The sequence below is a fragment of the Tympanuchus pallidicinctus genome, unplaced genomic scaffold (assembly GCF_026119805.1).
Source record: "Tympanuchus pallidicinctus isolate F22 unplaced genomic scaffold, pur_lepc_1.0 scaffold29, whole genome shotgun sequence".
Classification (NCBI taxonomy): Eukaryota; Metazoa; Chordata; class Aves; order Galliformes; family Phasianidae; genus Tympanuchus; species Tympanuchus pallidicinctus.
This window is the reverse complement of record NW_026294746.1, coordinates 500,117-523,583: the sequence shown is the minus strand read 5'-3', so window position 1 is coordinate 523,583 and position 23,467 is coordinate 500,117. Positions and strand designations below refer to the sequence as shown.

General features: G+C 49.7%; 1 protein-coding gene across 14 annotated transcripts in view; it reads left to right on the top strand.

Moving 5' to 3' along the window:
• The first annotated feature begins 33 nt into the window (after nucleotides 1-33).
• Nucleotides 34-23,467, top strand: part of CAMTA1 (calmodulin binding transcription activator 1) — a 222,429-nt gene continuing 198,995 nt past the window's right edge. For 4 of the 14 annotated variants that reach the window (XM_052691943.1, XM_052691947.1, XM_052691942.1 and 1 more), the window contains exons 1-3: nucleotides 34-125; nucleotides 3,125-3,218; nucleotides 21,868-21,986. In XM_052691943.1, coding sequence (XP_052547903.1) covers nucleotides 3,152-3,218; nucleotides 21,868-21,986 — 186 coding nt within the window. In that variant the 5' untranslated portion in view covers nucleotides 34-125; nucleotides 3,125-3,151. Of the gene's footprint in view, nucleotides 126-694; nucleotides 2,936-3,124; nucleotides 3,219-14,066; nucleotides 14,197-21,867; nucleotides 21,987-23,467 lie in introns of those variants that run through there. The other 10 variants (XM_052691940.1, XM_052691938.1, XM_052691936.1 and 7 more) reach the window with 3 other exon arrangements.

Genomic DNA, 23,467 nt, shown 5'->3' with positions numbered 1-23,467 from the left:
GAGGAGCCCGACTACTGCGCGTGCGCGCGGGGCCGCGTGCCGGCCTGGCCGAGTGCGCAGGCGCGGGCGGGCCCCGCCCCGGGAGCCGTGAAACGCGGCGCGCGGCGGCGGGCGCGGATCCCGCGGTGAGTGCTCGGCCCGGTGCCTGCCGGGTGCTTCTCTCCTCGCGGTTCCTTTGTGCGTCGCGGTTCGGTTTCCACTCCGGGGCGCGGCGGGAGCAGCGCTCCGGGATCCGGCGCGGCGCCGCCCGTTGGCGGCCGCGGGTTGGCGGGGCGCGGGTTGGCGGGGCGCGGCGTCCGTTCTCGGCACGGCGGGGCCGGGCCCGGGCTCGAGCACCGACGGGGAGCGGCGGAGCAGTTCGGCGGCGGCGCGACCCGCGGCCGGGCGCTGCGTTCCGCACGGGGAGGGGGCGGTGCCGCTCCGTGCGGGCGCTGCTTGGTCCCGCAGCGCTTCTGTGCTCGGACGGAGCTCCGGGACGCCCCTCGTAGCCCCGCCGTGCTCTGACGGGAAGCTGGGTCTGCTTTCCCTTCCCGAACTGCGGCTGGCCCGGGTCGAATCGCGTTCCGTTCCCGTGTAGGCTCGGCACGGGGGCGGGTTGGCTCCCGCCTGTTGGAAGCGTTTTTCCCACGTGGTTTCAAAGACTGAAGATGCAGAGACCGCTCCGATTCCCAGGATGCGAATTGCCCCGGTCTGTAGCCGGACGGTTCGAGTCCGGTCCGTGCTACGCTGTTTCGAATGCCGCGTGGGAACGGCGTGGCTCGTAGGGATATCGGCGGCAGCGTGACTGGGAATCCTTGCCCTTGCTGGGCCGACCTGACGTGTTCCTGAACGACGCTGCTGCCCGCTGCCAGCTCTGCCGTTGCTTTGTGTGCATCACGGATGATTCAGGGGCAATTTCTGGGAACGGTCCACAGATGTCACATCTTGGCAGGGAAGCATAGGAAAAGAGCTATATGACTTTAGTGAGCTAAATATGAACTGTGCTTTCTAAGCATCTGGAGACTTCTCTTTAGAATATTAAGCTAAATGGAAGAAAAGTAACTGCTGTAGGAAAAGGTTACAAAGGTTACTTTGCAAGGGGAAAAAAGGTATTTATTGAGCTTTTCCGAGTTGCCGAGTTCTGGCTCTGGGTGTGGAGTCTCTTGTCCACACTGCTCTGCAGGATGCTGGCGGTGCCCAGGAAGGCATCGTGGTGCTCTGTGGGGTGCAGCCTTTGTGATGAGAGCTGCAGATGCCAAGAGTCAGATGTGGGGTTTAGCAGCTCCTGTGTTCTCAGGTGGCTGCAGCTTCTGCCTGGTGCGCTGCTGTTGGAAGCTGTGAGCAGCCTCACTGGTTTCTTCTTAGGTCGCAACCTAAGGGCATGTTTCCCCCTCACACAGAACTGCTCTTTTTAGTCTGGACCATTCCAATCAAAGAAACTCGCATTATTATTTTTTCCCTAAGCTGTGATGTCTTTGTTTCTTTTCTGCTTATAAAGCATGTGCTCTGTTCAGAGCCTGCACTGAGAAAGGGATGCCACTGAGTGTAGTGGCAGTGCTAAGTCACAGCCTGAAGCAGTGATGGAGCACCTGGAGGGAAGGCAGGGCCAGCCCAGGGGAGCTCAGGTGCATGCAATGTTCTGAGTGATGGAAGGGCTGGAGCCAGGATCCTCCCCTTCGCAGCCCTCGTGTAAGGGTTGGCTGTGGAAGTGAGGGGATCTCTCTGGAGATGCTTGCGTAGCTGAGGCCTTCCAAAGGTAAGCAGCTCTTTTCCTTCATTACTGCATTTGGGCTTGTTCTCATTTGCTGTAGCCAGAGACTTTGCTACCCTGCTATTATTGCAGCGCTTTCCCTCCTATTATAGCATTACACTGAGCATTGCTGTGCTTAGCTTGAAGTGCAGAGTTCCCAAAGTAGGGTCAGGTGTTGGTGGGCTCAGTGATGCCCATCTTCCTCTGGTGAGAGTGGCCAGTGTGTGCTGGCCCTTGTTTGGCAGCTTCCTGGAATCACGCAGTCATCCCTGGAAATCTGCCCCCACACAGCGTTTTTGCTGATATTAATTTGGGGTCTATCTTGGATCAGTGGAGGGGAAAAGCAGAAGATGCCATCAATTTAGCTGAGCTTGTCAATGCTGTCAAGTTACCACCTGATGAAATTCCTCCCTCCTAATGATTACAGCCAATGAGGAGAGATGTATGCTGATGGTGCTTTTGAGCAACAGAGCAGCCGGGGTCCAACTTAGACTTTAATGTAGCGTCATCTGGGGGCTCTTTGGCTTTAGTGAAAGGTGAAGCTTTGAACTGAGTTATTGCTTTGAAAGCAAACAACACAAAACAAAGCGTCCGCAGATGTAGGACAGCGTGCTGCCCCTCTCCTGCAGCCAGATCAGCAGCCACTGCTGCATTTTAGTACAGGTCTTCCATGGCCCAATTTGTTAGTATTAGGAGTCCATAGAGATAATGTCCTTTCACATATAAAAGATGCTATTGATTTTCTGTTACCGTTGTCCTGAAATGTGCACAGTGTGTCTATGGAGCAGTGACAATCCTCCATCACTAGCTTTATGGGAAAAGAATGGTTATTGAATCTCTTCCCATAAAATATAATCTTTTTCTCTCTTCCAGAATTTGCCAACCCCTATGGGAGTCCCTCATGTTATCTCTTTGAGAAAATTGATTTTTTTGTCTCCTCTTTGTACAATTGTCTAGTTTTATTTTTAATTTGACTCATGTGATTTGGAAAGGAGACTTTGCTAACATTGTGTTGTTTTCTGTGTTGTATTAATTCTGCTTCTTATAGACTAACACTTTCAGAATGCTATAAAATAAAACAAAGCCATTTGCTTGGCACAAACCTCTCTTGTTGCTGGGAGTTCTTTAGTCTGGGTGAGTCATTGTCCTGCTCCTTCTTTCCAGGCGTGTCTGGCTGCTTTTCAGCTGCTTACAGGTAAAATTGGGGTAAGTTTCTAGAGTCAGCACAGGCTGCTCAGAGAATTTAGGGTAAACGATGTTAAAAGAGAACACAACTTGCAGTCCTGTCTGCTTGAGGAGCAATGGTCTTCAGACTCTAACAGTGGCAAAGATACTGTCAAAGTTGTCCTTTCCTCTGTCTAGCAGGTGACTAACTATGGGACTTTTTCCTTTCAGGAAGGAAACGGCAACATGAATTCATAGATGATGAGTAGGATGCCAAAGCCAGAGATGACAGTGCTCTTGAAGAAATGCTGGGTAGAACAAAAAGGTAAAAGAAACAGCTAATTGAGTGCATTTTGGAGCCTGTAGGACTTATGTTACCTTCCCTCATGAGGCAAATGACACATTCCCTCCAACCGTAGCTGAGTTTTGAGTTCCCACCTCCTCAATTTTGCATGAAGTTTTAGTGACACCTCACTCTTGACCTACTTTTCCTGAGCCAGGTTTTCCCCAAAGTTACGCTGTTCCATACCTACAAGTTCCCACCACTCACACGTGTGCCCTTGCATGAACGTTCTTGCAGATCCAGCAACTGTTTCATCCTACCCTGCAGGTGACACTGTCAAATTGCTCATGCTGGGTTGTTTGCTGCAGTATTTTGTGATGAGAACAAAAAAGAAATGAGATTAACTTGGCCAGTTAATTTGCATCCGGCGCTGTTCTCCTCAGGTGACCATGCAGTAATTGGCTGTTCTGACTTCTGACCTAAGCCTGGGCAGATACACGTGGTTAAAATGATTGAAATGTCTTGCAAGCAAGTTGCCTCCACAAAGAGTGAATTGCTTGCTGCTACTCTGATTGCTTTTGCTGTGTTTTGTGTTCATATTGGTGAGGTGCTCCCAAGTGCTTATTAGCTTATTAGCTTATTAGCACTTTGGTTCTGAGAAATTATAACCGAGGCATGATAGTCCGCTTAGGCTTTGGGAAGTGGATTTAATCACACCTGCACAGAGCCATGGAGTAGAAAGGCCTTGGTTATATTTCACCAGTGGCAGCAAAAGTGGTGGAAGGAACTGGCAGGGAACAAGAAAATCTTCAGTAGTAGGAAATGTATAGGAATGACTTAAAGAAACCATTTTCCACTAATAGCTCTTTGTGTTTTGAGCTGTGGTCGTAGCTGGAAGTAGGAGTTTGTATTCCCTACCAGCTCTTCCATCTCCAAAATGAGTCTCCAACTTATCTCTAGCAGAATAGCTGTATGAGAAGTTAATTTCTGCTGTGCCAATGAAAATATTAATTGGGCTCAATATTATGTTTTATTTTTGCCTCAATTTAGTGGAAATGCTTTCCCATTTTTGTCAATAAGTAGCTCTGGATGCTATAGGATGTGCTGAAGTCCTTGCTCTGTAGGAACAACAGCTGCTTCAGTTCCTTTAGTGCCAATGTAGTAGTCTGCCCTGTGCTGTTTGGGAAATGTAACCTATGCTTGAAATATATATAAACAATTTTATTGGGAATACTTTGTTTGTGGTTATAAGTGGTATAAGCTATTGTATGGTTGATATACACAACATCTAGTTTTTAATCTGATAACACCAGAGTTGAGAATTCAGGTGTTCTTAAAATATGAACAAGTAAATCACTGTTGTCATTCCATATTTTGGTAGATCTGATTGTTTTTTCCTTCTTTTTGTGCACGTGTGAATGTTAAGGCTGTTGGAATGTTATTCAGCTGTTTGTATGAACTCTGATGTGAATCTGTGATGTGCTTTGAGGTATGACATTCTTCACCATTGCTCTGTAACCCTTAATTGGAGCGTGGTCAGTGCTGATGTGTGCTGTGTCCGTGCTGCTTTCCCAGGGCTGTGACTGCAGGTTGCTCTGCTCCAGCCCCTGTGAAGCCAGCACCACAGCAGTCTGAGGCAAAGGTGAAGCAGGGGGTGGGGAGTTGTCTCTCAGTATCTGCTGTGCTTCTGACAAAGAGCACCGTATACAGGAACTTTCCTATTGATGCCATTAGACACTGGGTCAAGGAAATGCTCGGTGCTGCTGCTTTAAGGTGGCCAGTAGCCACTAGCTGTGTTCAGCATCGTCTCTGCCAGCTCTGGCATTGCTGCATGTGCTGTCAACTCAGCAGTGGCTGGAAGCTCAGATAGGACCAGATTTGGCATCAGAATAATCACTTCTACAGGCGTTGTGCTTTGGATGTTGCCAGCTCCTCACTTCTGCTGTTTCCCAGCACGTGGTGCATTATATGACCCTGAGGACAGACAGCCTGCCGGGTAGCCTATAGATTTTAGTTTGTTTTCTCCCCTCCATCTTGTTAGTATTCAGGTTTGCAGTTGGGGAGAACTGGGAAATATGCCTTCTATTTTGCTTACTCTCCTGCTTGCTGGGGCTGGTGACAGCAGTGGGAGATCACGCAGGTGGCACGGTTTGATAGAGGTGGTGAAGGAAGGTGCCTATCTGAGAAAGACCTGCGTGCAGGAGTTGAGAGCTGCATGCCTCCCCTCACCACTTGTGAGCATGCAAGACAAGAATGTGAGTCGCTTACATACTTGGATCGTAAAGTTCACTGTCATCACTCCTCCATAAGTGGTTTGTCAGACAAAATCTTTGTCATTGCATTTGAAGACCTCACCCTCACTGTCACAGGAGGTTGGAGGAGGAGCAGATAGAATCCTTCCATTTTTGGAGTGTTCAGTTTCATGGGCTTGTCAATTTTGAAATTGTAAATTACTGAGTATTAATAATCTGCCACACAACTTGTCTACTTCCAACTGATTTCATCCTTACTAAGGATACTTTTTTTTTTAAGAGTAAAGCAGGTAACTGTTAGAAAGCAAAGGCGTAGCAGAAATGTTAAGTCATGGCCTGAAGCAGCATGGAGCACCTGGTGGGAAGGCAGGACCAGCCCAGGGTTGCTGAGGTGCATGCAATATATTTGAGTAACTGGAAGGGGGGAGCCAGGATCCTCCCCTTCCCAGCCCTCATTTAAGGGTTGGCAGTGGAGGTGAGAGCATCTCTTCCTGGAGATCCCGGTGTACCTGAGGCCTTCCAAAGGTAAGCAGCTTTATTCCCTTTCTTTCTGCATCCATGGCTGCTGCACTTAGGCTTGTCCTTACTTGCTGCAGCCTGGGACTCTGCTACCCCTCTGTCATTGCTGTTTTCCATCACATTATAGAGTTACAAAAGGAGTGGATTATTTTTCTCTTTGCTTGTTCTAAGACAGATAACACAGGATTTCCTGTAATAGATGATGTGTATGCGCCCTCGTGCACTGCTTTATGGGGTTGGTGTGGCTAATGACTTGTGTGTAATCAGAAAATAAGAGCTTTTGCAGAGTTAATACACAAGCAAAAAAAAAAAGTACAAATGATGATCTAGAACATATTTCTTCAAATGCCATTGCACCTGGTGAGGGATGAAGAGTGTTCTCAGCATTTCTTAATCACCATTGTCTGTAAAAAACATACCTCTAGTGGGAATACCTATATGGCCTGAATGAAACAGAATGAGAATCTCAATAGAAGTCTGTGGAAAAAACCTATGATTTAGCCCTATAAGAAATAGCTCCACAAATCTAGTTCAGTAAGGACAGAGTTCCAGTGTGCTCTGTTTTCTCACAGAAGTGAGCACTTTGGGATTAATTAAATGCTTTTTGTTCTCTACTGCAGTGTAACCTTTCTTTTACTCCTTTTAGGGCTCACACCATGTGAAAAGTCAAATATGCTGCCTGAAGGCAAAGGTTTGGGGTAAAATTATGTACGTTCATGAGACCAGAGAGATGTGATGTTTGTCATTGCAAAGCATGGCCCACAAGACTGGCAGAGCTCAAGCACACAAGTGCTGTCCAGCTGCAGCTGTGAAGGAAGGAGGATGCTCACGTGTCCATCTCAGTCCTGAGGGCTGCAGTGGATTGCAGTGTTGTGCCAGGAGCTTCCTGCTGCCTCACGTGCTTTGCTTAGATTGTTTCCAGGTAGCCACTGCGTGCCGGCAGTCCTGCCTTCGTATTGTTTGTGTAAAACGCAGTTGTTTGGATTGTGGTGGATTCTTGAGGTTAAGGGTATAATTTCATCCCCCAGATTTTGACCCGAGCTGTAAGGTTTTAGTGCTGAATACACCATGAGTAAATGCAGCCTTTGGGCTATGCTTAAATTCACAGCAGATGTAGCAGGTCCAGACCTGAAGTGTGCTCTTCAGGCTCATGGTCCAGGTGTCCACCTGTTTTCATTACTGTGCTAATTAATGTGATAAAATCTGCTCACTTTTTGCATTTTTCAGTTGATTTTTGCAGTCTATTATCTCACAGATTAATTTATAGTTTTAGTATCTTATTTTCCTGCTTTTTCTTTAAAGCAAGAGAGATGTCAAAATCAAATGGTGAAATACTGGGGCACGGGTTGTGCTGCTTAATCAGAGATGGAAGTGGAAAGATGTCATTCCAAGAAGAAAAGCTAATTCTAATACTAATGGTTCTATTACCAGATTAAAAAAGAATAAATTTTATGCATAATCCTTTTCTTGAGGAGCACTTGTTAATTTTAGGTGTGTTCCCTTTCTGAGGAGCTGGTGGAAGTTGCCTTAAAGCTGATTCTGTGGTCCCTACAGGTGGTTGGTAGCATCTGATCCATGGCTGGTGCTGTAGCATTGCTTGGTGTTGGTGTTGCCATTGCAGTGGGAATGAGAAAGTTGTGGTCAGTTGGAGCAAGCTGTGAAATGTGCATGGCAGGCTTTTCTGCAGAGGTAAGCAGGGTAAAGAGAAGGCAGTGGCCATCATGTGGTGGAGGATATGCTGACGTGTGTGTTTGGAGCACGTGTGCTATTTCCCTTACAAACAGTCCTTTAGGTAAATGTTAAATACAGAATGACACTGTCCAAAAAAAAAAAAAAGATAGTGCATATCACTTAGCACTGATAAGGTTCACAGACTTCATAAGGTGTTTTCACTTCTTAGTTCAATAAAAAGCACTGTCTGTGGAGGGATATCCAGGGGTATCCTGTCCTTGCCCAGCAGTTCTGACAGCATTCCTAGTTTTACCCCCATGCTGTCTTGAGCTGAGATACTTTATATAACATGGGACTCTATCAATAACTGGGAGGTTTTGTGCCCTGAGGCTCCAGACGGGCACCAGGCGATTCAAGCAGCTGTGCTGCCATAGCGCTGCTGTCAGCAGGCCCCAGTCGATTCTGGTTTGTGATACTGGAATTGTGCTTCCATTTGGTTTATCTATTCATAAACAAACATTTATTGTAAGGGAAGTTCCTTCTCATTGTGAATTTATAGCATGGCAGAATCCCAGTCTTGGCTGAGTCCCTTAAAGAAATGAGATGATGGTTTCAATGATAATGCTGCTTATCTGAAAACCTTGAGGATTTTCTTGTTCGTTAATGGCACTTCTGTGTTAGAAGAGTTCAGTTGGAGGAACTCTACAGTGGTCATCAAATCCATCTGGCTTACCACCGTGAGCCCAACAGGAAGACAAAGGATATTATAGGGCATTATTGTTGTGTGTGCAGAGTAAATACCAGCAGTGTGTGACTGAAGCCTTGGTTTGCTAACTGCAGGGCAGAGGCTGGTAGTGCTGTCATGGAAGCTCCTCGGGAGCAGGCTGACTCAGTTCAATTTGACTTTCTCTGGCTTTCAGTTCCTGAATCCACGTGGCTTTCAGCATCTTCTGCCTCTCCACTACTGTCATCAGTTTTCTCTTCAGTTCTTTTTGTCTCCTTCCATTACTCATTCTTGTGTTTGCAGTGCCTGAGGCTGACACTGTCATACCTTAGTGACTAAAGTTTGGCTCCTAAATCCATTTTTATTCAGTTAATACAGACAGCAGACCAATTTCAGAGGAGTTAAGTGTCTTGGAAAAGGCATTTAAATAAAGGTAGGAACAGAAATTTAGTCGTACACCTTGAGGGATTTGGGCTTTGAACATACTTCCCATTGTGTTTGCTTCAACTGTTGCTGGAAATAGCAAACTAACCTGAAGATTACAGCATCTTGAAGATGGTGAGGAGAAAGTAACAATTGCAGAACGTGCCCTTTTCCTCCAGTACTGCTGTGCTGGCTGAAGGATTTACTCTTGGTTCTTGCTTCTCAGGCAGCAGAAGCATTTCTGCAGATGACAGATGCTGGATGCAGGAGTGAAAACGTTCCCAGGCAGTAACAGCCAGCATATGCAGCTTGTTTCATGGTGACAGCTTTAAAATAAATAAAATGTATTCCTGGATGTACCTTATTGAAGGCCACCCTAAAATTATAAATGAAACCACTGTGGACGGCAGTCATGTTACCTCCTTAAACAAAATAATTTGATTGTCTTCTTATAACAGAATGCAAAGAGAAATGTCCCAAATATAGCGTAGGAAATTGTCTTTACTAAATCTAGCCAGCATTTATGAGCCTTGTATATATTATTAGATTTTGCCAGAATTACATAAATAGGGGGAAAAAATGTTAATATAAGTTGACTACCAGAGTAAATCACTGCTTAATTATTTTTTTCTGGCTAAAATTAGAATTTGATATAATGGTCAATAGGCATTTTCTTCGGTTTTTTGAATTGTCGCATCTAACGGCTTGTCCAGAAGAACTGGAGGAAGTTGCAGCAGAATTGAAAAAATAAATTATCTGAAGTTTATGGTGACTTCCTGGTAAATCCCCTTAGTTGGAAGCTTTAATTTACCTCATATTTTAGGTTTTTTCTCCTCTATCTGGCTTATGAGTGTATGTTACACCAATAGTAATTCTCTTAGTGCTACGGGGTGCTTGGAGCATCCACAGTGCACCAAAGTGAAGGAGTGTGCCCCAATCCAGAGCAGAAATGAAGCCCGAAGGACTGCCCTAGGAGGAGCCCTGGGCCTGCAGCACTGCGTGCACGGCTGGCATCGCCCTGCTGCTGTGGCTGCAGCAAAGCCGGCAGGTTGTAACTTCTGAAGGTGTTTGAAGTGGCACCAGGATAAATGGGGCGCCAGCAAACTGCCTCATTGGCCGTGTGCTTTTCCCCAGACTGAGTGCCAGGAGCAAAGCGTGCTGCTGGTTTTGGTGAGGTGGGTGAATGCTGTGTTTTGAGCTGAGGCTGCTGGCTGAAGTGTCTACAAAACCTTCACTGGGCTTTGCCCAGCAAAAATACCTTTTGTCCAAGGTCTGTTGCAAAGCTTTGGGCTCCTGAGCTGCGCTACAGTTCAGTTTCCTATAAATTTCTTCTAGTCTGCAGAGCTCTACCAGGGATTATTTGAGTGTAGTTTGTGTTTGAGAGTAATAAATGGGCTCAGAATTGCAGTAGGAATGGGAGGAGAATGTGTGCGAACCCCGGAACTTGGGAATTGCCCGACTCCCTGCTGTGCTGTGGGTTCCATCCAGCACGAGTGATCCAGTGCTTTTAGGCCATTATTTGGAAGGCAGAGTCTTAAATAGAGTACGTGTCTGTGGAAGACCTTTCTGGAGAGATGCTTGTTTGGGGATATTTACCTCGTTTTGATGATCTGATGAACTGGCTTGAGCTTGAGAATTATGCCTCACAAATACACTGAAGTAGCATTGGATTTATGCATACGTGTTGAGTTTTGTGGGGTTTTTTTCCTCCTAGAAAAAAACAGCTTTTGATTCTTTAGGTAGAGAGAGGAAAGGGCAAAAACATTGATTTTGTCATTGTGGAGGTTTTAAAACATCTCTATTTACACAGATTTTTACAGGACTTTTTTTTTTTTTGTAAGAACACTTTGCATTCCTTGCTTCTAAATCATGGAGTAACTGTGCAAACGATTCAAAAGAAATGGGGTTCCAATGCTGTCATTATAGTTATTAAAACTGTCTGAATTGTTTTCATTTTCGATGCTTGCCATAGCAACTGTGAATGTAGAATTTGCTGAATATCCATAACAGGGCATTTGAATGTATTCCTTACAGTTTGACTTCTGCAGATAACTATGCTTGCCAAATTATCAATTAACCGAGCCAGACCCACACCTGTTATGAAATGACAGTTATTTTTTTCAGGACCGTCTTGGTGTTTTACCTCCCTCATAAACAAAAACAAACAGAGCAGTAGAAGCATTTATGAGTATACCATTAAAAATTATTCTTGATTCAAACTGCAAAACTGCTGGCACATCTGTGTTCCTGTTGCTTATCAGCTGGAGGTAGCTGCACGTTTGTGCCCTAGATGACCCTCAGATTATCCTGTACCATACATACAAGAGTCTTTTGTGGGTCAGTACCTCAATGCTTCAATAGTGTTTAAACCATAGTTTCAAATAAGAAGGAGCTGGGAGCCTTTAAAGGTGCCAGCAGTACTTAAATGGAGGTGCTGCTTTCTTTGTCGTGCAAGGAATTGCATGAAATTATTTGGGACTGCTGGTGTGTTTGGTGAAGAAGCCACGTTCAAGGTGCATCTTATGTCACGTAGATCACCTTGCTGGAATCCCTTCTGTGCTACTGTTAAAATCACATAGTTTCAGATACAAAAGATTTCAGTTTATTAGTTTTTATTCCTCCTGGTGTGAAAGCTTACATTAAGAAAGAGAAACAAGTTCTTTAGCCCGTATGTGACAGTAGTGCATTATTTCTGGAACCACCTGAAAATACTCATCTTTATCCATGTAAGTTCCCATTGTTGCAGACCAGGAAGGATCTAGAAAGCCAGACAGCCTTCCCAGGGATGCTGCACAGAGCCCCACAGAAGTTCATGGTATTTTCTAGAAGTTGAGCTGTTTCTGAATCAAGTGGAAGTTCCTTCTTCCCCAGCTTGCAATGCTGAGGGGAGGCAGCTGGTGTCCTAAACAACCTTGTCAATCAGGCCACATGGACCTCATTACTGTAATGAGCCACTGAAGCACATAAGGAACTGCTTTAGCTTTGAAGAGAAGGAAGACCTGGACATTCTTGAGCCCATGTGTAGCTGACCTTGCATTTAATATGTGTGTGGTGATCTCAAGGTCCAACCCCACGTGGAGTACCTTATGGTTATTTGTTCTCAAGAATCTGCAGGTGAACAGTGCAGTGAGGGCTGTGGCTGAAGGAACTGTTTGTGCTGGCCTCCCAGAAAGGAACTGGAAATCTGTTCATGGCAACAGTTGTCATCCAGGCTCTCGTGGTGCCCCAGATGCTGGCCTGTGTTTCAGCCACAAGCACTGGCTTCAGCACAGCCTGAAGAGCACTGCTGTGGGCAGCAAAGGGGGATCTTTTCAGCTGAGAGCTCTACTTTTTAGCTCATCTCTTTCTTGTTAGGTAATCTTGCTTGAATATTCAAGTGGAAGAAGCTCTTGCCCCTTGTGAACACCAGCCTTCAGGGCATCTTGAACATCTGAAGGAAAGCAATTATAGCGGATCCCACTGATGCATTAATGTTTGTGTACATTTCTCATACAAACTATTCTAGATCAGCTGTGTGACTGTCAGCAGTCCCTGCTGTCCTGAAGCCTCTGTAGCAATGTGCCTTTCACGCTCCACAAGATTAACAGTTGCTGGAAATAGGAAAAAGGAATTTTCTTTTCTTCTCTCTTACAAGAGACCCATCCTACCACACTCATCTTTTGCCTTGGCTCGGGGATGGCTTCAGACCTTAACAAAAGCAGAAAGTCAACAGGTCTTTTTAAAGAAGTTCCATTCTCATGAGAGTCGAAAGGAAAATATCCTTTTTGAGCGCTCAGGCACATCAAAGGAAACAACCGTTTCAATCTTCATTTGCATTGTGCAGGCATTAGATGTGGTCCAGTTACACTGAGCTGCTCCAGCAGGCAGAAGTGGCAGTGCTCGTCAGGCTTTGATGAGATGGAGACAGAACTCAGCCAGGCAAATAATACATCACTCTTGCAAGGCCTTTTCCATTTTTAAAAGGACAGAACAATTTACTTTGTTTCTTGGGAGACTCTTTACAGCAAAAGCTCCTTGACATCCAATTCTAAGAAGGCAGACAGCATTGATCTCCTGGCCATTATTTCCTGAAGTGAGGCTTAACTTGCAGCGAGCTCGGGACCGCTGCTGGCCCGCGGCTTTGTTCCGAGTGCTCGGAGGCAGCAGAACTCCTCAGGGAGCCGTTCAGAGCTCGGGGGGAGCCACGGAACGGGCCGTTAGCTTTTCATTCGATGGCAGCAATCTGGAGGTGGAGCAGCGCTGTCCTGAGTTGAGGAGCACACGGCAGGGGGTGGCAGCTGTGTGCCTCACCTTCCCTCCGCTGCATCCCGCAGGATTTGCCGCAGCCGGCGCGGCTCATTGCTGCCCGCTCCGCTCTTCTTACATCTCCCGAAGTCTCTTACACGTGAGGAGCCCCCTGGCTCCTGAAGGCCTCGCACGTGTCGGGTTTCATTTGCTTCCTTGGTAAACTTTTCAGCTTTCACTATAATGTCAGGACAGTCTTTTAATGTTCGCTAACTGCTGAACGCACAGCGGCCCACCCGCGAAGGGCAAGGAGCGGAACGGGGCCGGTGGAAGCGGGGCCGTGCCACGTTCCGGTGCTCAGCGCGGCTCCGTGCGTGCCGCCCTCCGGTACCGCCGCGCGGGCAATGCGGGTGTGCGGAGCTGCGAGACATCCCCGCTCACGCGGACGGCGAGCGGCGGGGCGCGGCGTGGGCCGGGGTCCCACGGGTCGGGGTCTTGGCGCCCGGCCCGCCGTGCCCGTGCGGGAGGCCCGCGACCACCGGCCGGGCGGGGATTGGCGGCGGGGCGGCACGGCGCGCCAATCGCCGCCTTTGTTTGGGGTTAGGGGCGCGGGGCGTGCGCCTGTCGGGCCGCCGGCAGCCAATGGGCGGGGCGGGAGCGGCGGCGGGGGTCCGCCCCCTCCCACCGCCCCATTGGGCCCGTGCGCCGTCGCTCCGTCGGCGGCCGTTCCTCGTTGGCTGCCGCGGCCGGCGGCGCCGTGCGTCAGCGGCGGAGTCCCTCTCCGCGCGCGCCGCGATTGGCTCCGGCGGCCGTCGCTCGCGCGGAGCAGCTTCCCGAGTGGCCGCCGCGGCCATCAGTGCGGCGCCGCGTCCCGCCCGCACGTCCTCCCGGCGCGGCCGCCGAGTGGCTGCGGCGCGTGTCGCTGTGGCGCCGCCGGGCGCCCATTGGCGGGCGGCGCCGTCCGTCGCGCCCATCCCCTCCGGCCGCCCGCCCCCGGCCCGCCGCGATTGGCCGCCGCGGGTGTCAGTGCGGCGGCTCCCCCAATGGGCGGCGCGGGGTGTGCGCCGTGCGCGCGGGGTGCCCGGCCCGGCGGCGGCGGCGGCGGCGGCAGCGGGAGGAGGCGGCGCGCGCCTGGGTCCCGGTCGCGAGGAGGCGGAGGAGGATGTGGCGCGCGGAGGGGAAATGGCTGCCGAAAACAAGCCGGAAGGTGAGCGCCGCCCGAAGCGCCGCGCGCCGCGCCGCCGCCGGGCCTCCGCGCCGCCCCCCGCGCTGCCCCCGCCGCGGGGCGGCGGCACCCGGGGCCGAAGCGCGAAGTTCGGTGGCGGCGGAGGGCGCCCCCGCGGGGCCGGGGTGGCGGCAGCGGCGGCCATGTGCGGCGAGCGGGCGAGCGGGCGGGCGGGCAGGCAGGCCGCGTGCGGCGGGCCCCGCGGTCGGGCCGGGCCGGGCACGCCTCCCGCCGCCCGCCGGCACGTGCCCCCGCCGACAACATGGAGGCCGCTCCCGCCCGCCCCGCGCCGCCGCCGCCGCCGCCCGGGGTCACGGCGCCACGCGCGGCCCCGCGCCCCCCGCCGGGCCGGGCCTGCCCGCAACGCCGCCGCGCGCCGTGCCCGCCGCCGCACGTGCCCCGCGGGCGCGCGCCGGTGACGAGCCGGGTGGTTCGGCCTCCGCGGCGGCGGGCGGGCAGGGGCGGAGCGGCGCGGCCCCCCGGAGCGCACGGCCCGCAGGCCCCGGCCGGCCCGCGGAGGTGAGTGCGGGCGGTACCGGAGCCGCTGCGCCGTCCGCGCCGACCCCGCGGCGCCGCAGCGCCCAACTCGGCCGAAAGTTGGCGGCGGGGCCGAGCGGGGCGCCCGCGAGGGGGTAGCGACACTCCGCCGGTGCCCGGCGTGGCGCTCCGGGCGGGCGGCCGCTGTCCCGGGCCGAGTTCGCGCCGGGCTCCGGCGGAGCGCAGGGTGGCGGAGTTTGTCCCGGTCCGCTCCCAGCGGTCGCCCCGGCGGGGCTCGGGCCGGGCGGGAGGGGGCGCCCCACGGCGGCGGGACCGCGGCGATCCCGGGGGCGGCGGAGGGCCGAGCGGCAGGGCCTCGGGGCCTCCATCTTACGAGGAGGGGTGCTTCGCCTCCCGCTTCTCTGCGTTGCGTAACCGGCTCCGCGTGCTTCGTTCCTCCCGAGCCGATCTACCGCCGGCCATGCCCGCCGACGCCGCGAGCTGCCGGGCACGGCGCTCCGTGCGGCCCCGCCGCTGGGGTGCGCTCCAGATCCTCGGCCTCGAAACGCATCGGCCGCTCCCGCCAGAAAAGCCCTTCTCGGGATGAGCTGCGACTCTGCCTCTGTAGGATTTTTTGTTCTAACTGTTTTGGGGAATTATTTCCCTTCCTTGGATGGAGCTGTGGCCGTTCGTAGCTGTGCTGCCTTTGGTTTCTTTTTGCCCCCTCCTCGTCCCTCGTGGTGAAACCTCAATGCTGTACAGAAATCTGAATTTTAAATAGTGGCGGTGATTACGAGCATGTCATTGGTTTCATCTTTTATTCATCTCTTTGATGCTCCCAAATTCATTAGTTCCATTTTTCCTGTGGTCTGGAAAATGCTGGGCCTTCTTCTTTCCTCATTTGCGTCGATGTGAATGATAACTCCCCCGAAGTAGTAAAATGCCAGCTGGTTGATGCTGGTGTATGTCAGAAGTGAGTCGGTTTTTATCTTGGCTTTGTAGTTTGAATGGTGAAGTTTCAGTTCTTTGGTTGCCAACAAAGCACACCCGGATTGGTCTTTCTTTCCTGTTATTTGGTGCCGTTTTCATTGTGTTCCTCATAATAACTGCTCACGCTGGTCGGGTTGTAGCTGAGGGTTTGGATCCGTGGTGCTGCTGGGCTCTGGGCCTGCTGTGGCAGGGCTGAGCGGCCGGCCCTGCTCCATACAGAGCACAGCACAGCTCAGCCCGGCCTGCGGTGTTCTCAGGGGCTGGGATGGGAACCATTCACCCCTCAGAGTCCCTGCCAGGAGCTTCAATAGGCAGCGGTGAGCTGTGGTTCAAGGAAGGGGTTTCAGCAGGGCTCAGTTAGGTGTTACCTATGATGGTTCTGGGGGAGTTGTTGGAGATTTGGGCAACTGCTCAGGTTTTGTTCTTGCATGCTGTAGCAGTTTGGCAAGCAATGCCTTTTGAAACCCAAACGTTCTCGATTTTGTTGTTAAACAGCAGATATTTACAGATATTTACCTCCCTCGGTGGAAGTGTTGTGTAACGTTTTTGGACTTAAACAAATCCTTGCTTGCCGTGGGTTGGGCTGTGCTGCCCCACTGCTGCCCCACCCGGCAGCCACAGTGAAGGAGCAGAGTTGGACGTTCAGCTTTGTGCATTCTTTGCCCCAAATTTTTTGCTGAATTTCAGCAGCTGAAGCGTTGCCCACATTTCTGTTGTTGGTGGCAGAGCCAAACTGCTGCCTGCCAGAGTTTGGGATCCACATGGACTCTGTGAGCCTGCAGTGCAGCTTTGGGAGGTTGGCCAAACTCAATTCCACAGCAGTGGAACAACACGTGTGTTTGTGGGCAGGTTTTGAGTTGTGCTGTTATGGGGGCAACTGTTCTGTGCAGGACATGACTGATGTAAGACGTGGGTCTGTGCAGAGCTCAGGGTTTGTAGCCTGGTTCTGCACCTCTCGTTTTTAATGGTCTTCCCAAAGACTTTTACTCGCTTCTTTGGTTGCTGTTCTCTAACTACTGTGGAAGGTTTCCTACAGATGTTGTAACTTGGAATTCATTTTCTGTATCAGGAAACAATGGAAGTCTTACATGAAAGTGAGGTTACATCAAATGTTTTTGGGTTGTGTCTCAGGCGTAGGTGGGAAGTTTACATCGCTGCCATTCTTAGAAGTTTCCTTCTAAACTCGCAGCCATCCCAAGGCCTGTCTGGAGGAGACAGGGAGGAGGAAGGAGCTGCTGCTTCCCAGGCAGCCTGCAGGAATGTGACCTTCCTTGTTGGTGTCCCCTCTGCTTCAATCAACCAAACATATCTGCAGGGGAAAAAACTTTGCATGGAGTGGAACGAGGCTGGGAGAGAGCATTGTGGAATGCGGTGCCCTCTGAATTAAAATGCTTCCACCAGCTTCGTGCATCGTCAGTGTTTGCTGCTCCTCACCTCACTGAGTTTTGTTGGCCTTTCCCTCTCATTTTGGGGGTCTCGTGGCTTCCTGTGCCCTTGGGCTGCGTCTGCCTTGTTCTGAATCCTGCAGGCTGACGGCAGTGCTGGCTCAGCCCTTCGAGCTGCAGCTGTGGGGCAGGGCGGCTGTCCTCAGCCAGCCGTGGGGCTGTGCTGAGCGGGGCTGATTGCGGGCGCTGTGATGCTGCTGCTACAGCCGGCATGGAGAGCTCTGGAGAGCCGGCGTCCTTCTGCTCTTGTCGCATTGTAGCATTGAGGGTGTTTGGCTTTTGGGTTTTTTTCCTGCCAAGTATGTTTCCAAATCTTGAGAGCTCAATCTGTCCCTTGTGAAAAATCACTGAATACATTGTGTCTGATGTGGAGACCCAGCAGAGCTCTGTTTGCTGCCACCCAGGGAAGTCACAGGTGGGTTTTTGTGGAAACAATATAGCACAACTTGTGCAGGATAGATGGACCCAGCGAATATCAACATCCATACGTGCAGAACGTAAAATAATTGCATCAATCTCTTCTGACTGAATACAGGTCCCTTTTAGTTTCATCTTATTCACATGCAATCTATTGGAAAATGAAGGCAAGCTGTTGGAAGAGGAAGATTTGGTTTGGTTTTGCTGTTGGGAAGAGGAAATGCCGACCGGCTGAGAGGCACGGCGCTGGCAGCGAGGCACATCCTTGGCTGCGTGCAGCCGCTGCTCAGCTGGGGTCAGTGCAGCTCAGGTCGCTGTGTGCTCAGTGCTGCCCTGTGGGTCTGGCTGCTCCCACTGCACAGCGCAGCCGCGGTTCTGCTTCCTGGCGGCGGTGGCTGAAGGGCGGCTCTGCTCATCCTGAGCTCCGTTCGTTTAGGTGGCGAATGGCAGCCCTGCAGCTGTTTGTGGAGAACCACCTGTTGGCAGTGCTGGGACACCTCTGCTGTTGGGTGGCTTACCCAACGGCCAACCTGAGTTATTACTTCATAAAAGCGACTTTATAAAACTTCTGCTTGCGGTTTTATGGGCTTATTCTTTATATTTACATCCGGTACGAAGTGTCTGCAAATCGGCATTGGATCCACGCCTGTTCCGCCGTTTCTGAATTCTCCAGTGATGTGTTATGTGGATAGACTATGATCGTTAAGTGGCCCAGAGATCTAAATTCACCTTCCTGGGTCACAGGAAATTTAAGATCCAGTTAAGAGAAGCAGAGGGGGTTGTTTGGGGAGTGGGGGCGGAACAGAGGCTCGCTGTGATTTGCTGTTGCGTGCGTTAAAGTTTTATGGCCCATGTTGCATCCCCTGGGAGGATAAAGCGCAAGGAGCATGAACAAACCCATAAAGTTACGAAGGGTTTATGTGCTATAATTAATATGGAACTTTCTATGAACTTTATAATAGTTTTACTTTCTTAATTTCACATGAGTTTTTGGCTCGCTAATGAGTAATCTTGAACGCTGCAAATGGAACTGAAGGCTTGGAGTTTCGTGTGGAATTATAACGAGATCCATTACACTGAAGTGAAGCAGCCTCCATGCCTGCCTTATTGTAATTTTCCGAGCCGGCTGTGCGTGCCCTGGGAAGCGTTCTTGAGCTGTGGCCAACTTTACACTAAAAAATAAATAAATACTGCATCGATAGAGCTTTACTGGCAAATCCTCCATGTGCGAGTGCAGCTTTGCTTGCAGAAGCACTTTTCGTCGGCGCTGGATGGTTTAGCAGATCACAATGTCGTAAGTCACATCTGTAGCAAAAATCATAGTAGGATGAAAGTTCCAGGTACAAATCTGGCCCGATTTCCACCATGAAGTCAAATAAGTGTTGTGAAATTACAGCTGCTTTGTTTGTTTTTTTTTTAACTACAGAGGGAAATACAGTCCTAAGCAAATGTGGGATATTCCCTCTGGAATGGCCCAGTTGCTGTGCAGGTCAGACCCAAGTGCTGACTCGTGGTGATTCGTATTCTTCAGCTTCATCAGAAGTATTTGGGCGATGGGGGGGTTCACCAACTCGAAAGGGTGGGTTTGTTTTGAACCCAACGTCTGTGACTTTTCTTCTTTGTTCCACTTCCCTACTGTGTTTTAGAGGGAAGCATTGTGGTGGTTGTGAGGAAGCTGAGTAGCAAAGTGATGCTGGGAGGAATTTAACTCTTGCTATCTGTGGCAATGACACAGTTTGCCTCTGTGACCTCTGATGAAAACCCTCTGCAAGGAAGGGAGCCGAATATTGGGGTGGAGACCTGGTAAGGGTCAGGTCTGCCAACACTGGTGGGCACAGCGGAGGAGCAGCCTTTGTCCTCCGTGCCAAGCCTTGCCATTTTGTCTGCAGTCCTCCATTTGGAGGTGACAAAACAGGGTTCGAGGCATTCCTGGCAGAACACATCCGGCAGCGGTTGTGTTACATCTCCTGTGCTGTATCAGCAGCACTTCCAGGTGACACATTTCTATATTCAAAGTCCAGATCACAAAATTACACTAGGAAGACACAGAACAGCCATTTTCAGTGTGGGGTTATCCTGATTAATTCCACCGGATAGAAAGGGAGCTTTCAAAGCAGATATGCATGCATCACTTGGGGTGATCCACTCTCTTGCTTGGTCCTTGTAGCTGGGGGGCCATTTTTCAAGGTCAGACCTGTTTTAGGGATGATCAGATTTGACATTCTTTCACATAATGTGATTACTGTGTGTCTTTCTGACCATGCAGCTTGAAGATTGTTCATCAGACAGACTCAGGTGAGGGAGGTGGCAGAGGTAGTGCTGGGAATGTTGTGAAGAAATGCCATTATGAAACGCAAAGAAGGGGGTGCTTGGAGGGCAGTCGTGTAGAGGATGAACCTTCCACTGCTGTCATGCGAAGGAGCGAGGTACTGACAGTAGGAGCTGAAGGTTTAAAGTCAGCAAGTTCTGAAAACTTCTACCAAAACATTTTAAGGGATCTCTCCATAGGCAATTTCTGGATTATTAATACTGATAACTGATGACAGTGGAAAAAAGTTAATAAAGCGAGCTGAATAATTGTAGGTCTGCCAGCCTTGCAAAATAATGGAATGAATGATATAGGACTTGACTGATATGGAGGTAAGGGGAAATAATACAATTAATGTCAATTAAAATGTGCCTATGGAAAATAAGCTGATGAGATGTAACTGGGGATGTGGTTTGGCTGATAAAAGCAATAATGTGTGATGTAAAATACTTTGCCTTCCTAATGAATTGAACGGAGTGCAAAGCGCTATTTTGAATGAGAAATGAGAAGGATGCAAAATCAGGAATGTTCAGCAGCTGCTGGCTGAGCTGGGAGCCGCGGGGAGGTGAGCAGTGCTGCGGGACCTTCATTGCAGGCCCATCCTGGGCGCTGCCTCCAGCCCCGCTGCCGTGCGCTGCGCTCCCATCGCTCCTGGCACACGGCGCTCGTAAATTAGAGAACAGCTCACGTTTATCATACACATCACTGCTTATCTTGTAAACTCATCTGCTGTGCTTGCACGAGTAGTTGATTTAACAGCATGTATATTGTTGAACTTGACACATCTAAGAGTATAATCAAGCTCTGAAAATACCGGGTGTGCTCAGCTCCGGGTTGTGCTCTTGCTCTGCGTTCTGAAATGATTGCTGCCTGGATTCCCTTTTGTTGGCTACAGGTCACAGCAAGTTGCTGTGCTGTACATCATTAGGAAGGAGTTTTATCATGATGCTGGCATCTGTTCAGTGACATAAAATGATGAGATGTGTAAAAGGAAGAAGTTGATTGTCTTTTTCCTATATATTTCCAAATGAGAGATTACGTTAATTTTGTAGGGTGAAATGCAAATCAGAAGATCCCTCCCGAGGGATTCTGGGCAGTGGTGAGCCAGAAAGGTGAGAATGGCAGAGGAAGGGAAGGAGGGGAGGCTTAAAGGAGCTGCTGGCCCTTATGTTGCAGCACGGCTGCCCTGCTGGGCTGTGCACACACCTCACTGCTGGACTCCCGTTCCCAGGTGCTGCGGGAGGCATGGCGGAGGCGTCCCAGTGTCGGTGCTCACCTCTGCCAGGCTGATGTCAGGGCTTTGGTGTTTGGGTGCCTTTGCTTTTAAGGGACATCGGTGCACCTTCAGTCTGCATCTTCAGCAGCAAAAAAAGGATCATTTTGCATTCTTCAGTATTTATGCTATTGAGACACCTGGGCATCGTGAGGCAGGAAGGTTTTCATCCCTCTACCTCTCGTTTTGAGGAACTCTGTTTGCTTTCTGAGCTGTCATGGAAAGAAAAGTAACCTGTTTTCAAGCGGGTGCAGCACATCTTAGAGTTTTAAAGAAACTAATAGACCTTGAGTTGCATTTCTGCTGCAGCTCGTCAAAATTATAGCAGGTAGGGGAGCTCTGTGGTTATTTACTTGCAAATCTCATCTAGTGTGGACTTCCTTGATGCCTTTCCTGGCAGGTCATATTGCCGTGCTCACAGCTTCTGTAATGGTTCGTTACTACTGCTTGTAAAGAATTCTCTCAGGGGGAAACGGTGAGCTGAGCTGGGCACAGGTAGGCACACGTCTGCTTGTGAGCAAGTCCATAAAGCTGCTCTCAACTTTGCAGCCATACAGGATTAAATGGTATTTTTATTTCTGAGATAAAGGTGAATTCAACAGGAAGTTGTGTGCTTACAGCTGCACGTTGCTGCTCTTTGAGGACTGCAGCAGGGGACTTCCGAGGCGGGTTGTGATTAGGATCTGCTAACAGGAACCACAGGTTCTCTTCCATGCATATCACGTGTGTTCTCTTCTTTCCAGATGATCATGGGAACAGCAATGGCAGTCATGTAAAGATCTTTTTACCGAAGAAGTTGCTCGAATGTCTACCAAAATGCTCAAGTTTACCCAAGGAGAGGCACCGCTGGAACACTAATGAGGTAATTAACTCTGCTGTTCTCAAACAGTCCCTCTTTATCCTCGCGGGTTGTTTTTTGACAACGTGCTGCATAAGTTACAGAATCTGAATTCAGTTGCTCTGAACCATGTTGTTTAAATAATCAAATCGTATTAAATGTTGAAAATGGGCTTTAAACTAGGCTTGAAGACAAACACGGGAGCTGATCAGTGGTATGGCAGTTGTTACTCGTGTGTGTGTCACCTGTCTGAGCCAAATTTTGTATCATCTTAGGGACGTGTTTCAAAATTGTTTAAAATTTGATGCTTAGGTGCACTGTTAAACAGTGCTGCCTTGCAATTGGGAATGTGTGCAGGCTGTTTGAAAAAGAAAAACACACACAAAATAACAAAACCCAAGACAGTGCACATTCTTTCTTGCAAAGCAGGATTCTGAGGAATACGTTGCTTGCAGTTTGAGAAATCAGGCGTTTTATACTGGAATCCAGTTACTTTGAATGCATTAGTTTGCATATCTCCTGCTAGCCAGCACGTTTGTGTTCACTGAAATGAAGTCACTGCTTAAGATCCAGGTGCCTGGTCGTCGAAGGTAAGGGTAGGCAGGCCAAATATGTCTGTGATCCCTTGCCTTTATTCCCCTGGGTTGGAAGGTGGAAGGGTCAGATGGGTCACAGGAGAGTTCAGCATCCTGCACAGGAGGAGGTAAAGTGTAAAATGCTTGTCAGCATATTGTTGGTGTAGGCTTATCTCATGCCTTAATTCTGGATGGATTGTTTGCTAGTAATTGTAAGTAATCAACTAGCACATTAAAAAAAAAGTGCTTTAAGCATCAGGTTTGTCACTCATATCTCTTTCTTCTAAAATCTGGGAGCTGGCCCTGTGCTTGGGTCAGTGCTGCTGGTGGCCCTTCCAGCACGTGCTGCACGTTGATGGTGTTTTTCCCCCTGCATTACTGAAAGCAGAGAGCTTTCATTGTGGTCAGAGATTTTTGGCCTTATTAGGGCAGAGCAAAACAGCAGAATCGTATGCCTGCAGAAAGCCTTGGGCAGTTTGTGTTAGGAATATGGGAAAGGTAACGTAGCTTAGAGATTTTGTTGTCCCCCACCTGGGAGTTTGAAATGCTCAGTGTTACAGAAGTTGAATTTTCGTAGGGTATAACCAAATAATAATGCTGGACTGCGTTTCGTGGTTGATTCCTGAGGGAACACATTTCTCATCTGACTGCACAGGTGTTCTCAGTTGTTCTCAGTGTGCTGGGGAGGGCACAAGTTTTGAAACATTGAAGGAAAAAGCGTGTTTTGTAGAAATGGTACTTAGAGATTCCTTGTGTTAATTTCAACACCACCGGTGCCCCTTGCAAGGTCTCTCCCAGATAGCAAGGGTCATGGAATCATAGGATGTCCCATGTTGGAAGGGACCTCTGGGGACCATCAAGTCCAACTGCTGGCTGTGCACAGGACTACGTGAGGACCAGCTGTCTGGGAGCGTTGTCTGAGCACTCTGA